At 32.7% G+C, this 16,033-nt stretch overlaps 1 protein-coding gene across 6 annotated transcripts in view; it reads right to left on the minus strand.

The window, feature by feature from the left end:
* Positions 1-6,400: 6,400 nt before the first annotated feature.
* Positions 6,401-16,033, minus strand: part of LOC127698726 (tyrosine-protein kinase transmembrane receptor Ror-like) — a 144,786-nt gene continuing 135,153 nt past the window's right edge. For all 6 annotated transcript variants that reach the window (XM_052202375.1, XM_052202392.1, XM_052202356.1 and 3 more), the window contains 3 exons: positions 15,623-15,748; positions 14,373-14,477; positions 6,401-10,988 (listed from right to left, as the gene is read on the minus strand). In XM_052202375.1, the coding sequence (XP_052058335.1) occupies positions 9,322-10,988; positions 14,373-14,477; positions 15,623-15,748 (1,898 nt within the window). In that variant the 3' untranslated portion in view covers positions 6,401-9,321. The remainder of the gene's footprint in view (positions 10,989-14,372; positions 14,478-15,622; positions 15,749-16,033) is intronic.

Here is a 16,033-nt window from a genome sequence, read left to right on the forward strand (position 1 = left end):
GTAGGGACATGATAATTTACAATTTGACTCTCTTTGGAACGCACGTTCTTTATTATATAATTCCATCTTCAGAACTTCCGTGTAGTACCTACGTCATACCACTACAACATTGTTGGCTGCTTTGTCGGCCGGTACGAACACAAAACGCTTTGCAAGTATTTGAATTTCAATTTAAACCTAGAAATGGGCGTATCATTACTTTCTAAATTATTTTTGAAAATGTGACATGCAAATATCCACAATATTTTAAAAGACATTTATCAAAATAGCATGAGGTGACTTTTTTCCCTGTTTACACCAATTTTTCATAATAGGATGAAAGAGCATCTTTAATGATCTGACGACACTCTTTCAAATTTATTTCGACGATAGACGATAATTTTGTTCTTTTTTTCAAAATTTTATAACCTATCGGTCTTGAACGACGTTGGGGTCCCCTGTAATTACATTGCCATATCTAAACTTCGATGTTTAACAATCTCATGTTGAGGTGGCATTGTTTTCTCTCCTGACCTGTTACCTGTTATCTGTCTGGTAGGTTCACCCTTTCTAAGGGTCACCCCCAGTGGGATTTATTTAGGTTAGTATTAAATATGTACATTATTTACTGTTGTACATTTAAACTTTTTAAAATATCAATACCTGAACAGTAATACCATAAACCAAGAAACTCCTACTTTCACTTGATAGATATAAGAAGATGTGGTATGAGTGCCAATGAGACAACTCTCCATCCAAGTCAAAATTTATAAAAGTAAACCATTATTAGATAGACTGATATAGTTCATATAGATAAATTTAGCTCTTGTTCAGTAGGGTTGTCCGTTTTGTATGTAGACCATAGCATAATGTTCTTGTGATATTCTGAATGTCTCTGATATTTTGATGTTTGATGTTAACTATTTGCTTGATCTTTTCAGATGATGAGTCCATAATAAACTGCACCATGAGTCCTTTATCCACAATTTTATCAAATATCTCGTTGCCTATGTTGTTGATCACTTATGATTTTAGTGTTGTTAAATGTTTATCTCTTTCGGTTTTCAGTGCATTGCATTCTAGCATAAAGTGTTCTGTATCTTCCGTAGCTGAATTGCACAATAGGCACATATCCTGCTCCACATTTCTGCTAAACTTGGCACGGTCTATTTGCAGTGTATAAGTCCTATAGTTATGAGCTTTGCTTTTATTTCTGCTTTTTTTACTTCTAAAGTATTATTTGAGGTGAATTTCCATATTTGATGAGCTTTCCAATTGGCCTTGTTTTAATATTCATATATTTCATTGTAGATTTTTCAGATTTTTTTATCTCCCATTTCTCTGCCCAATATTGCTGAATGGCACACTTGACAGTTGTTTTCCATTTTTCCCTAGTTGGTTTGACTAATAACAGTTCCTGAGCTTTTGGTAGTTTGAAGTCTGATGTAACTGACGTATAATTAGAAATTAAACTTCTGCATACCTATTGGGTTTATTCTTAAATTGTTCTCGTCCTGAATATGCATGAAATATTTGTCAATATAAATTAAGAGAGCAACAGTAACAAGTCGAGCTTTAATGTTAATAGAAATAAGAAGATGTGGTATAAGTGCCAATGAGACAACTCTCCATCCAAATCACAATGTGTAAAAAGTAAACAATTATAGGTCAAAGTACGGCCTTCAACACGAAGCCTTGGCTCACACCGAACAGCCAGCTATAAAGGGCCCCAAAATGACTAGTGTAAAACAATTCAAACAGGAAAACCAATGGTCTAATCTATATAAAAAAACGAGAAACGAGAAACACTTATGCACCACATCAACAAACGACAACCACTGAACAACAGGCTCCTGACTTAGGACAGGTGCATACAAATGCAGCGGGTTTAAACGTTTTAACAGGCGCCAACCTTCACCCTAAACTGAAACAGTAGTGTAACATTACAACATAAAAAGACACACTATAAAATATCAATTGAAATGGCTTAACTCGATCAAAGACATATAAACAAAAGTAAACATACACTTAACGAATAAATTTGATCTATGACACAATATAAATACAATATTAATAAATAAATGGGGAATGTGTCTATGGGATACAGATGATGCCCCCGCTTGCATACAACGTTATAAAGGAACATAACTCAAGAAAGGTAAAAGTGACGCTATCCAAATTCGTACTTGATCTGAGTTTTTGTGGTAATAAGCATTGTGTATAAGTTTCATAACATTTGGTTGATGCAAACTTAAGTTAGAAAACGGAAACGAAAAATTCAGCAATTTTTCCATTTGTAAAGGGACATAACTCTAGCACGGTAAAAGTGGCGCCACCAAAATTCAAACTTGATCTGTCACTGTGTATTGTGGTAATAAGCATTATGTATAAGATTCATAACGTTTAGTTGAGGCAAACTAAAGTTAGAGAACAGAAACGAAAAATTCAGCAATTTTTCCATTTGTAAAGCGGCATAACTCTAGAATGGTAAAAGTGATGCCACCCAAATTCAAACTTGATCTGTGTTTTGTGGTAATAAGCATTGTGTATAAGTTTCATAACATTATAGCATTTGGTTGAGACAAACTTAAATAGAGAACCGAAACGTAAAATGCAGCAATTTTTTCATTTGTAAAGTGGGGCAAAATTCTAAAACAGTATAAGTGATGCCACCTAAATTCATACTTAATCTGTGTTTTGTGGTAATAAGCATTGTGTATAAGTTTCATAACATTTGGTTGAGGCAAACTAAAGTTAGAGAACGAAAACCGGACGTACGGACGGACAGACGGACAAGGGTCATAACATTTGGTTGAGGCAAACTTAAGTTTGAGAACGGAAACGAAAAATTCAACATTTTTTCCATAAATGGGCATAACTCTAGAATGGTAAAAGTTGTGTCACCAAAATCCAAACTTGATCTGTGTTGTGTGGTAATAAGCATTGTGTAAAAGTTTCATAACATTTGGTTGAGGCAAACTGAAGTTAGAGAACGGAAACGTAAAATTCAGCAATTTTTCCATTTGTAAAGGGGCATAACTCTTAAACAGTATAAGTGACGCCACAAAAATTCAAACTTGATCTGTTTTTTTGTGGTAATAAGCATTGTGTATAAGTTTCATAACATTTGGTTGAGGCAAACTTAAGTTAGAGAACGAAAATCGGACGTACGGACGGACAGACGGACAAGGGTAAAACTTAATGCCCCCTCCGCTACGGCGGGGGCATAAACAGATGTAAGTCCAAAAAGACCAGCAAATGCCACAAGTGCATGGCCTCAAGTCGCACAAATGTTGTTTCACTAAATCTTCAGTGTTCTTTTCTGACTTTTTAGGTGACTGTTAATCCCTCGATTTCATTTTCGTTTTGTTTTGATCGTCCCCAATGAAGGCGAATCCAGACAAGCACTTCGGCCGGACCAAATTTGTAAAGTAATTTTGATTTTTTAACCCTAAAGGTGTCCATAGTTTTAATGTTTCTTTTGTATTTCTAAATGTTTCCACGTCTATTGTAACATTCAGATCTTAGGATAATCCGGTAATGCGACCCTATAATTTTGGTAAATGAAAATGCCCTTAATCATTGACAGAAAGAAATATATTTTCTTTTTTGCTTGTTTGCTTAACATTTTTATTAGGAAACATCCACTTGGTTGTCTTAAGATTTCCAATGAACACACAGAAGGCTTTTTTCAAACTATTAATTTGATAATTTAAAAACCGATTCGTCTACAACACAAAAGTTTTGCACTGTAATTGTAGAAGGCTGTATGTTTATTTGCATTGTATTTAGTAGGTTGCCTGTTCACTTTGTCCTCATTTGAGTATGTGATCTCGAGCTCATTATAACAAAACCTGCACGTACACTTTGGACATACTGTAAAAAAAGAAAGAAGATACCAATTTGGCAATAAAAATCAAGTTGAAGAACAGCGTCATAAATATGTATGAATATTTGACACTGGACGTAAGGCAAACAACCAACAGAAGAAGGAGACAATACGACGTCCAAATTTCACGGTGAAAGTCTCCAAAATGAAACCGTAGACTCGCCGACAATGATATACAATTTATGCCTTTAAGGCTTGTATTTTTAGACTTAAAAGAAAGTAAACCAGAATCGGGAATTTAAATAGGGAGCCATATATAGTATTTATTTTATTATAATGATAAGATGAATCGTAATAAATGTAAATATATACTCCCTTCTAAAATGTTGGTACACATATTTTATTAAGTGCACCTTTTGAAAATTTCATTTTCAATCTATCTTCAATGAGATTAGAAATGCTGCTGTGACCAAGTGTTCATCACAATACCAAAAGTGAACGAGCAACATTTAAATGCAAAAGGGGTATTCTAGATATTGACTACCCATGACGATCTCACAAAGAACATAGCTACTACAGGGGTGTTCAAGATATTGACTACCATGACGATCTCACACTTACCATAAATACTACCAGGTGTTCAAAATATTGACTACCCATGGTGATCTCACACAGAACATATCTACTATAGGGGTGTTCAACATATTGACTACCCATGACGATCTCACAAAGAACATAACTACTACAGGGGTGTTCAACATATTGATTACCCATGACGATCTCACACAGAACATATCTGCTACAGGGGTGTTCAACATATTGATTACCCATGATGATCTCACAAAGAACAAAACTAGAATAGGGGTGTTCAACATATTGATTACCCATGATGATCTCACAAAGAACATAACTACTACAGGGGTGTTCAAGATATTGACTACCATGACGATCTCACACTAACCATAAATACTACCAGGTGTTCAAAATATTGACTACCCATGGTGATCTCACACAGAACATATCTACTATAGGGATGTTCAACATATTGATTACCCATGATGATCTCACAAAGAACATAACTAATGCAGGGGTGTTCAAGATATTGACTACCCATGGCGATCTCACACAGAACATAACTACTACAGGAGTGTTCAAGATATTTACTACCATGACGATCTCACACAGAACATATCTACTATAGGGGTGTTCAAGATATTGACTACCACGACGATCTCACACTAACCATAAATACTACCAGGTGTTTAAGATATTGACTACCCATGGCGATCTCACACAGAACATATCTACTATAGGGGTGTTCAAGATATTGACTACCATGACGATCTTACACTAACCATAAATACTGCCAGGTGTTCAAAATATTAATTACCCATGACGAACTCAAACAGAACATAACTTTTGTAGGGGTGTTCAATATAATGACTACCCATGACGATCTCACACAGAATATAACTACTACAGGGGTGTTCAACATATTGACTACCCATGACAATCTCACACAGAACAGCGTGTTCAAGATATTGACTACCCATTACGATCTCACACAGAATTTATCTATACCATATGGCTTAACAACATACAGGAGTATTCAAGATATATTGACTATCCATGACGATCTAACACAGAACATTACTACTACTTGGTGTACACGATATTGACCACCCATGACGATCTCACAAAGAAAATAACTTCTACAGGGGTGTTCTAGATATTGACTACCTATGACGATCTCGCACATAACATGGTGTTCAAGATATTGACTATCCATGATGATCTCACACAGAATTTATCTATACCTTATGACTTAACTCATTCGACCCCAAGAGATTTCTGGAAAATCAGGCATTTTCGAAAATTTGCAAACTTAAACAAATTATATGCAAATTAGTAGACTCTTGATGCTGTAACTGATGCTGATCTATTAAACTCTGTATTTAGAATTGGGATGGATTGCATGGGTGGGGTGGGGTGTATTTTCTGGTGGGTTAGAACCCACCCCTAGTGAAAAATGGTGATTTTCAGTCTATTTTACGATTTTAATACGACTTTGAGAGGTGAACATTTACCAAATTGTGTTTCTTTGTCATTTATGTATTACTTTATAGTTACAGCAGTCCATCCATACTGACTGGAAGTGAATGTGACTTTAGTGTGTTGCTGGGGAATTATTATTGTCAAGCCAGGTTTGCCTAAATGCTCGTTTTAACGGATTTCTGACGAAACGGTTACCTAGATTTTACAGACCAGATTTCTATTGGCCATATTAAACCTCCTTGTGTTCCTGTACCACCTATGCATGTATTTGTGACAATAGTTTATACCTACAGCCCATACTAGTAACGTTGTGCCCATCAAAAGACGCCCACCCCACCCGATTTTGGCTACAATTCACGTTTTTCCGATTTTGATAAAAACACATCTGAGAAGAGCTTATGGACAATGAATTGCATGGTTGAAGTCCCTGCTGTCAAGGCAGTTCAGCTGGGGCAGTTCTAAAAAAAGTATGAAGGGTCATACAGGCGGGATTGGGGGCGAAGGGGTTAAGGGTTGGGGACATTAAAAAACACAGTGTGATGTTTTATGAAATTTATTTTTGTGACAACAAAGGCCACAGCTTACAAGACATGAACAGTGCATACAATATAGAACCTACACTAAAGTCCTGTAAGCCTTAGGATTACAATGAAGCAAAACTATAAACCTCAAATCAGAGGCACTGTATTTGTACATCAACTTCTTAACAAACTTGTATAATAAAATTCAAAATTAGTTGGCCTCTTAATTAGTACTGTTAAACCATTTAACCAACTTTAAACTTTGTTTAGACAGTATGTTAACATGTAAATCTCAACGACATATATCTTATGGATAATGTAAATCTTAATTAAAAAATCATTTTAAGAAATCTGATTTACCATCTTTTACAGATGAAAAAGAAGTCTGTCTGAATTCAGTAACGACTTATTGAAAAAGACATGGCAGGTTAAGACAAAAATCACCAAATGCTGATTTGATTACAGATTATCTCAATTCTTCATGGTTTTGCAAAGTTTTTCTAAAATTTATGATAATGTACCAGTTATAGATAATAGTTGATGATTTTCAACTTTATTAACTTTTATAATAAACTGGTTTTAGAACAAAAAAGAATTCAATTTACACCAAGATTCATGTTATCTCTCCGAAACCTTTTTGTAAAAAGTATGTGTGCTATGAAATTCTACAGCAGTATCTATTTATCAGATACAGTTACTGTGAATGAATTTCTAATATTCTATACACAATTAATCATGTAAGGATGATCTGTATCTTTAAGTGAGAAAGGTAGATAACTCATAACATAAACCATGTAAAACTGTAACATATCTGTAACTATCAATGTATAAGGCAAAATCTTCACAACCAATTTATACAACAATATTTTTGGGGATATGTTAACATATCCTCACTATTATATAGTAAACTACTCCATCCTTAATAATCTCATGGTATAATTTATAATCAGGTTTCTTTCACTGTAATACTTGTATTTGGGAAAAAAGACATATAAACAGAAGCCTAAAAATTGATTTTAAATATGAGGCCATATCAATATCCTAAGGGCCATCTCTGTATTATTTTCTTCCAACATTTCCACATACAATGTCATTTTCTTATCTCCAACTATTTTGGATAAAAACAATAATAAGAAATTTGCCAAATATGCTTTATATATAAAGAAGTACAATTTGATGGTCAATTCATTTTTGGTTTTACATTTATTAGAAAAAGCTATTTTTTGCAAAAAAATTCATTTCAATTTTTTCCAGTGGTATTTTTGTACTTATAACGGATTATCAATTACATTTTTGTAATTAGTTTTATGTTTTATGTTTTTGGTAGGGTTTTATATAACATGCATCACATGTCTAACATGTGACCTATAAAAATATATATCAATTATCTAAAACTTTCCATGCTGTATGTGTGAAAGAGAAATCAAATGAACTGGTCTATTTTAAATTGTCAATTAACTTGACTTAAACAAAAGTAATATATATATACATACACAGAATATCACTCAAATCTTAGGATTTCATCATAAATAAATGGTGACTAGATCAGGTTACTTTGGTATTTGATTTTTATATAAAAATATACAGAAAACTAAGAAAATATGGCTGTGAATTATTTACAAAAATGTCATGACAATAATATTCTGAGTAGACACAGCATTGAAATAAAAATCATAATGTGTTTAATGTTCTCTCTGCTGACTGCCATTTAGATTTATTTTGATTAACCTCATAAAAAAAGAAGAAAAATGGGATAACTCAATAAAATAATCAAGAATACTGTAAGGCAATGTGTCAAAATATGGTGAACTGATATATACTCTTGTATGAGGATAGCCAGGGTTTTTAGTTACGCCAATAAATCTAAGACTCATAATCAACATGTTGCATCTAATCAAACTGAACTTGAAATTTACTCATGAAAAAAAAAAATGATGATATATTTATTAATAATTGTAAAAATGAGTTGATAACATACTTAGTAGAAAAAATGTACTGTAAATTGGTTTATTCTCGTGGAATTAAAATTTCAGGGCAACACCTGTTCGTGAGGCTTTATTTTTGCATGATTCTCATCTTCCTAAAGGATAAATTTGTTTAGTGTGCATATTTTAACCTCAATGGTGATTTCAGCGAAAAAATAAACTCACGAAAAATCTCCCATTTTACAGTTAACGATGCTAAAATGCTGTATCTACTGTAAATTACACTGATATATTATGCAATGCAAAACAATACTGTCATCTATTTATATATATATAATATTTAAAAAAAACATCAACAATGGAATTATGATGTAATATATTGCAAAAAAAAAATGAATATATCCCATCTTTAAGATGGTATAGCACCTTCAAATCTAACTGAATTTTTAAATTAAAAACATTTTTTCTTTTAAACTATGTATTCTTTTTTTCAACTATTTTTCCTGCCAGAAATACCAAAAAAGGGGAATTTAAATTATTGTAAAATTTAAATACCTTTAGTTGATAACATTTTTATACAGTAATGAAAAAATAAAAAAATTCAAAACAAAGCCAAAAAAAATAACGGTAGTGATTTTGTAAAATTAAAACAAAGGAATATAACAATCAACACAAATAAGCACTTTAATGTGACAATTTAGAGGCTGCCAAGCACAGACAAACAAATAACATCTCAATCAACAGTTACTTCCCCTTATGCCAAATTTTCAATCCACCACAGTCTTTAACTTTTCTCCTACAATTCAAAGTTTCTTACAAACTTGACATCACAATATTCCCTCATGAATTAATAAACTTTGTTTTATGTCATGTGACAAATGAAGTAAGAGATGAGAAGTTGGTTCCTACAGGTACATGCAAAGCACATCTGAGACCTGGTTGGTTAATGAGCTCTAATACACCGGTCTGTAATAGTTAACATTTTTTTGATTGGCAAGGAGATAACTATTTACTAACACTCATTATAATCTACTGTCCTTTGTTCTGGAATGTAACTATTCTGTGACATTAAATTTGAAAACTTTTGACACTCAGACACGTCTATTGTAGCTGGTCCAGTTAAAGTATTACAGTTTGAGACATTAGGTTTATAATTTGATGAAGCACCACTACTAGATGATTGTTTACTACTAGCTATTGAGCCAGCTGGCGATAATTTTGAAGGTCCATTATGGTTCGGCATCTGATTGGGTGGAGGTCCTCGTTGCATTAATATAGGACCTTGACCAGGGTACTGTTGCATTTGTTGCGGACCTAAGTTAGGATAATAATGAACACGTGTTGAATCCTGGTAATTTGGAGGGGGTTGGCCCATTCCTGGATGGACCATTCCTGGATGGCCCACCATTCCCGGATGGGACATTGTTGATGATGGGTCTGATCCACCACTACTTCCTGTCAGGCCAGTCATTGCTGTTGTATTACTTGGACCAGTGCTACTATGATGACTTGGTCCACTTTGAGAACTCTGATGTGTACTGCCTGAATGTGCTGAATGACTCTGGCTTAAGCTCCAGTGTGGATTTAACATTAATACTTCAGTCTTCCATGCTCGAAGACGTGCATGTATTTCTCTGAAAGTTGGTCTCCTGTTTGGAACCTCATGCCAACATTCAACCATAAGACCATATACTCTTGTTGGACACTCCTCTGGTGAAGGCAAGATTTGCCGAGCTCTTACAACTTCAATAACTTCTGGATTAGAATAACCATAGTATGGTTGTAAACCAAAGCTGAATATTTCCCACATGACAACACCAAATGACCATATATCTGTTTCTGTGGTGAATTTTCCATACAAAATGGCCTCTGGTGGCATCCATCGTACAGGAAGTATGGATTTACTTTGAACTCTGTAATAGTCTTGTGAATATATATCTCTAGATAGACCAAAATCTGAGATTTTAACACACATATTGTCACCAACAAGTATATTTCTGGCAGCTAAGTCTCTGTGTACATAATGGTGGCTTGACAAGTATTCCATGCCAGCAACAATTTGTGTAGCAATGTGTAATAAGTCTCCATATTCTAACGCATGTTTTAAACCTTCTGATTCATTGGATAATCCAACATCTGAATTAGGTGAATGAGTAACAAGGTATTCATGCAAGTCACCTAGCTGCATGTATTCAAATAACATACACATAGGTTCTTGTTTCATGCAAACACCAAGTAAACACACAATGTTCCCATGTCTAAGTTCAGACATCAGGTCAACTTCACGTCGGAAATCGTTCTTAACTTTTGGTAAAGAGTTCTCTTTCAAAGTTTTAATGGCCACTTTAGAAATCATATTATCACCATAGAGTCCAAGCACTTCTCCTTTAAACACTTTTCCAAACTGTCCTTCACCTAATTCCTGAAGGAACCTGATAGAAGATATTGGAAAGTCTCTTACATTCATGGCGGATTTGAGTGGAACAGTTTCCATGTTAGTAGCCGGCTGATCAACTTTAGTTTTGACACCAGCATCTTTTTGTTTTTTATGTCTCTGACACAAACATGCAATGGCAAGTAGGATTATTAAAGCTAGTGGCACAATGATTCCTGGTACTAAATACATTAATTTGTTCACTGGTTCTGCTCCAATAGCTCCTTGACCGGGACCAGCACCAACTGAAATGGAGGGAAAAATTCTGGTTATTGGATAATATGATAATATGCTGTCAACCATCAAAAGTAAAGTTTATCGCTACTGTAAATTGAGAAATTATGTTTTTTTTAAACATACATGTAGTAGAGAATTGATAAGAAGTAGTGGATTCGTAAACGATAATCAACTTATCAATTCTCTAGCTTAACCCATTTCTAGTAAAACGACTGTCTGTTTTATGTTTTGACAATGAATCAACGGAATTTCATAAAAATAATTTCGTATTTTGTCTTTTTTATTTTATAATAGCTGGAAATGATTATATCCACACGGTTCACGTCTATATTTAAGTTAACATAAGTTTAATATAACTTAAATGGGTTGTTAGCTCCCCTTTTTATTACCAGATTTCATACTTGTATATTTATATTTCATTTAATGCTTTATCATTACAAAGTATTTAAATTATATAGATTTTGGTATTTATGATTTATGATTTATTCAAAAAGACATATATAAATATACAGAATTTATTTATCTTTTTTTGAATAGTTAAAAAATTGTAAATTCCAAAATTTAGAAACCTTTGAAATTTACATATATAGTATTTAGCAATCTGCTATTGTTGACAGCTGATTAAGGATTGTCTACAATTTAACCGTACTAAGTCAAATACATATATTTAGCGTAGTTGCCATAATACTACAATTTCATGATGCTCCAGTTAATGATGCTTTCCGAAATAAAATAATTGCTTAATGTCTTTTTTGAACAATTATACATGAATTTTGTTTAAACTGTTTCCCTTTCATTAAGTTTAGATTATTTTTAACGTTATTACATTTGGCATCCATCGTAAACCAGTCAATAAACTAGTATTATCTGTGGTACGCATTCTGAATCTCCAGCAGAATTGCTCTTGCTACAGATGTACAATGTATAATTATGTAAATTTTTTACTTTTACATTCAAGCTGTTCATAGCCGTGATCGTCTAGTCGTTGGTACCGAAAAACATAACTGTGACATTAACAGTGCCAAGTTCAAACCTTATACCCGAATTGAAATTTTTTCATTGTAATTTTTTTCTCGACAAAAATATTGTTTTAATCTTAGAGGTATTATATACTTCATTTTCATTTAAAGGCTATGATTTTGTTTCTGGTTTTACAATCAAAGAAGTAGTTTTACGGTCGTAGCTTATATATCACACTTTATTCAAATTAGAGTCCGTTCAATGTTGATGTGATGTATATTTGGACCATTTATAATAAAACAAAGAAAAAAATATTGATAGTACGATATCAATATAAGACTAAAACCATAAGTAAGTATTTTCTATGATAAAAAGGAAAAGTCCTTGTACGTTAAAAGTGACAAGTGTAATGGGCATATGAATGTTTATTTTATCAAGGAATTACACTAATATATACAATTCCTTGATTCTCTAGTGTTTAGAACTAGTGTGTAATAGCCACAATTGTATAAAGACCCATCGGTTCATTATAACAATGTTGAAAATCGACCAATGTTCAAACCTGACATCGTAAATAAACTCTGTTTTAAGATATTTCCATACTGCTATATAACTATAATCAAGAACGTTCAAATGTAGAACATAATCTTCCTTAAAAAATAACGCCCAAAATAAAACAATTTAAATAAATTTGAAAAGAACATGAACAAATCCAGACATAGTATATATATTTTATTAGATAACAAAAGCGAATTATCTCTGAGACATACAGTTTATTGACATGTATTGACAGTTGTGCGCTTTATGAGTGTTATTTAAATATTGATTTATGTCAGCACTCGTGGTATAGTGGTATCATGCATAGACTGAAGACTCTACTGATTATGAAGAAAATACGCGAGAGTTCGAACCCTTCTTATGCCACTCGTTTTTGAGAGGATAAAAAATCGTAAGTTAAAAGTTTAAAGTTATAAAATAAGTTATCTTAAGTTAACGAAGTGGTCAGTGGATTCTTGAAAAATAATCTACTGTAAGAACAATAGACTGACGTCAGAGAAATGGGTTAAGCATGCAGCATTTCCTCAAATAGCAACCATTTATCTCACATTCTTCAACAATCACAATAATATATTCACACAAACAATTTCTGAATTTACAGTATATAAATTTATATCCTCTTTTGTTTTGGCATGTGTGCTTTTTTCATAAATATGTTTGACAACAGAGGTCATATCCCACATTTTTCACATTGACATGCATTGCTATAGCCTATATGATATATAATATCTTACTTTTTTCAAGGTCAGGTGTTGTCAAATATTCTATCTGATACAGTATAACAGTATAAAAGAGGTGCTCAGAGAAGTGACAGAAGTTATACTTAACCTTTGTATAAGAAATATATATAATGCATTTGTAATTGGCGAAGTAACATTTGAGTTATTTTTTGGCTGGGACTTTCTTCTTGCTAACTGGAGATAACCCACATTATTCAACCTTTATAGGGTTTTCCAAGGGGCCTGGGACCCTCCTTTTGTGGGAAAAATTTGGTTGATTATTTAGGGAATCACTGAAGCATGACTGGAGCGGGCCCTCTCTTAGGTAGTCAGTGGGCCCCCTTATGAAAATTTCTGGATCCGCCACTGCAATACTTAAAATTAAGAATAACTTATGTACCTTATCTGGAGGCCTCTATTAAATATTGAAAAAACATTCTGTTTTATTTTTTTCTTCTTTAATGCATATATTGATGATAAAATTGTTAATAATGTTTTATTTGTAAATGAGAGTCATATAATTAAGTAGTTGTATTAAAAAGGTCTGTTTATTCTACAGGACAACACTGTAATTGTAAAAATGGAGTTTGTTTCAGTGTTAGGACATAAAATATTATTATTTCAAGTTAAAAACTATTAATACTGAGGGGAGCTAACCCTCTGATGAAATTTAATGACATCAATAAAATCTGAAAAATAATGAATATAAAATGGATGTACTTGGACAACAATCCCATGAAATACTAATATATAACAATAAATCACAGGACCAGTGTTTTTATTGCAGCTCTTCATCTAGATAGTTGCTGAAGGTCTTAAAGAATAGGCTGAAGAGATTAAACTGTACAGCATGATCAAGAGGACACCTGACATCAGCTTAACCTTAAAATTTTAATATTCAATTATAACTGTTTGATACTGTTAATTCAGAAATTAATGCGAGGTTTTTATTAATGCAAATAACGCTACTGGGTGAGTATTGCAATAATAAAAACTTGCATTCTGATATCAAATACATATATATGTATGAAGCTTTTCCTAAAATTGCAATTATTAAACTTGCATTTTTGTTTATTTTTTCAAAAATCGCAATAATAAATGAACGCAATGATTTCTGAATTTACAGTACATATTTTTTAGGATGTCTGTACATACCACATTTAGGGATATCACATAATTCTGTGTGATGATATGAAGGATCAGTATAGCACCATGGTCCTGTATATGTACCATTCGGGTTTCTACACAGGTGATGGTTTCCTAAAAAAACATTTTTTAATGATAACATTATATTATTTTAATATGAAGAACAACAAGAATATGTGTCCATAGGACACCATGCCCCACTCCCACTATCATATTTCCATGTTCAGTGCACTGTGAAATTTGTCAAAACCCTAATTTGGTCATTTCATAATGAACATGTGTAGTAAGTATCAAGTTGATGTAACCACAAACTATCTCAATCCAGAACTTAAACTAACATTAACCAAAATTTTAACCTGATACAGGACGGACAGATGCAAAGACTGGAAAACTATGGAAGATAGGGCTTAAAAAGATAATGAAATATTTAGTTTTATCCAAAAAAAGCTGAGAGTATTCATATTTTCTATTGATGGAAATACAAGAAGTTCCCAGTTTGTGAAAAAATCAGAAAAAGCATGTACATGAATCTGACCAAGAATTTTCAAATATTCTTATACATATGCTTTTGATATGAGAGCAAAATGAAGATGAAATTAGATGAGCATATCTATGTTTTCTATTGATGAAAATACAAGAAGTTCCAAGTTCTTGTAATTTGAACAAAATCATTTACATGATTCAGATCAGCTCTGAAAATATTTTAATGTCTTTAAAATATATTATGCAATCCTGTTATCAGGGCAAAGAAAACCTTTGTTTTGCTTCTCTGAATGATATATGGATCATGAATGGAGTAGAACTGAACACTAACAATATCCAGATAAATGATGATTGTACTCACAAAGCTTAACTCCGACATAAATTAATGTGCCTGTCCCAAGACAGTAGCAATGTCAGTGATATTTGTTGATTCTTAATACTTTTTTTGTCAATTTAGATTTTCATGTCTCAATTTTAACAGTGACAAAGAGCTTAACATATGATATAGATGTTTGTCTATTATGAATGCCGCCCTTTACATGTCTTTTTTGTTAAATTGTGTTGTTTTGTAAGAGAGTCATTGAAGTTAAACCAAACATTTTTTTTACATCATATGTAAAGGTAGAGGCTAAAAATAATCTATAAATAGTAGAAGGAGAAACATCTGCCTAACACAGATCTTTGGTAGTCACTGTTAAATTTATAAACGATGCTTGTCTTTTATTTAAACCCGTATTTTGACATGAAGATGTCTGTTTTTCTTATTATCCACTAACCTAGATCAGGATATTCACTGCCTTTAAAATGTGGATTATTTTTCCAGTTCATACACGGCCTTCCAGACCGGCTGTGATTGATAGATCCTCGGTACTTCACGCCATTACCACCATAACATGTGTGAACTGAAAAACAACCAATCAGTAAATAAGCACTGAAATTTACATAACATATTATTATTAAATGAAGGTATAAAATCATGTAATAAAATCATTGTGCAAATATAATTTATCACAGAAGTTTGAAAATAAAATATAACCACTATCTATAGTGTCTGACTAGGCAAAGAGTCATAGCACTGTCTACCATTTTAATTCTGATTGAATGGAAACTTTTTACAGATGTTATAATAAATATCAAATAATTTATCCCCATATTTTGCCAATATTTCATCAAGCTTTCTCATTCTA

Source organism: Mytilus californianus, unplaced genomic scaffold (genome assembly GCF_021869535.1).
Source record: "Mytilus californianus isolate M0D057914Y unplaced genomic scaffold, xbMytCali1.0.p SCAF_1, whole genome shotgun sequence".
In the NCBI taxonomy this organism is placed as follows: Eukaryota; Metazoa; Mollusca; class Bivalvia; order Mytilida; family Mytilidae; genus Mytilus; species Mytilus californianus.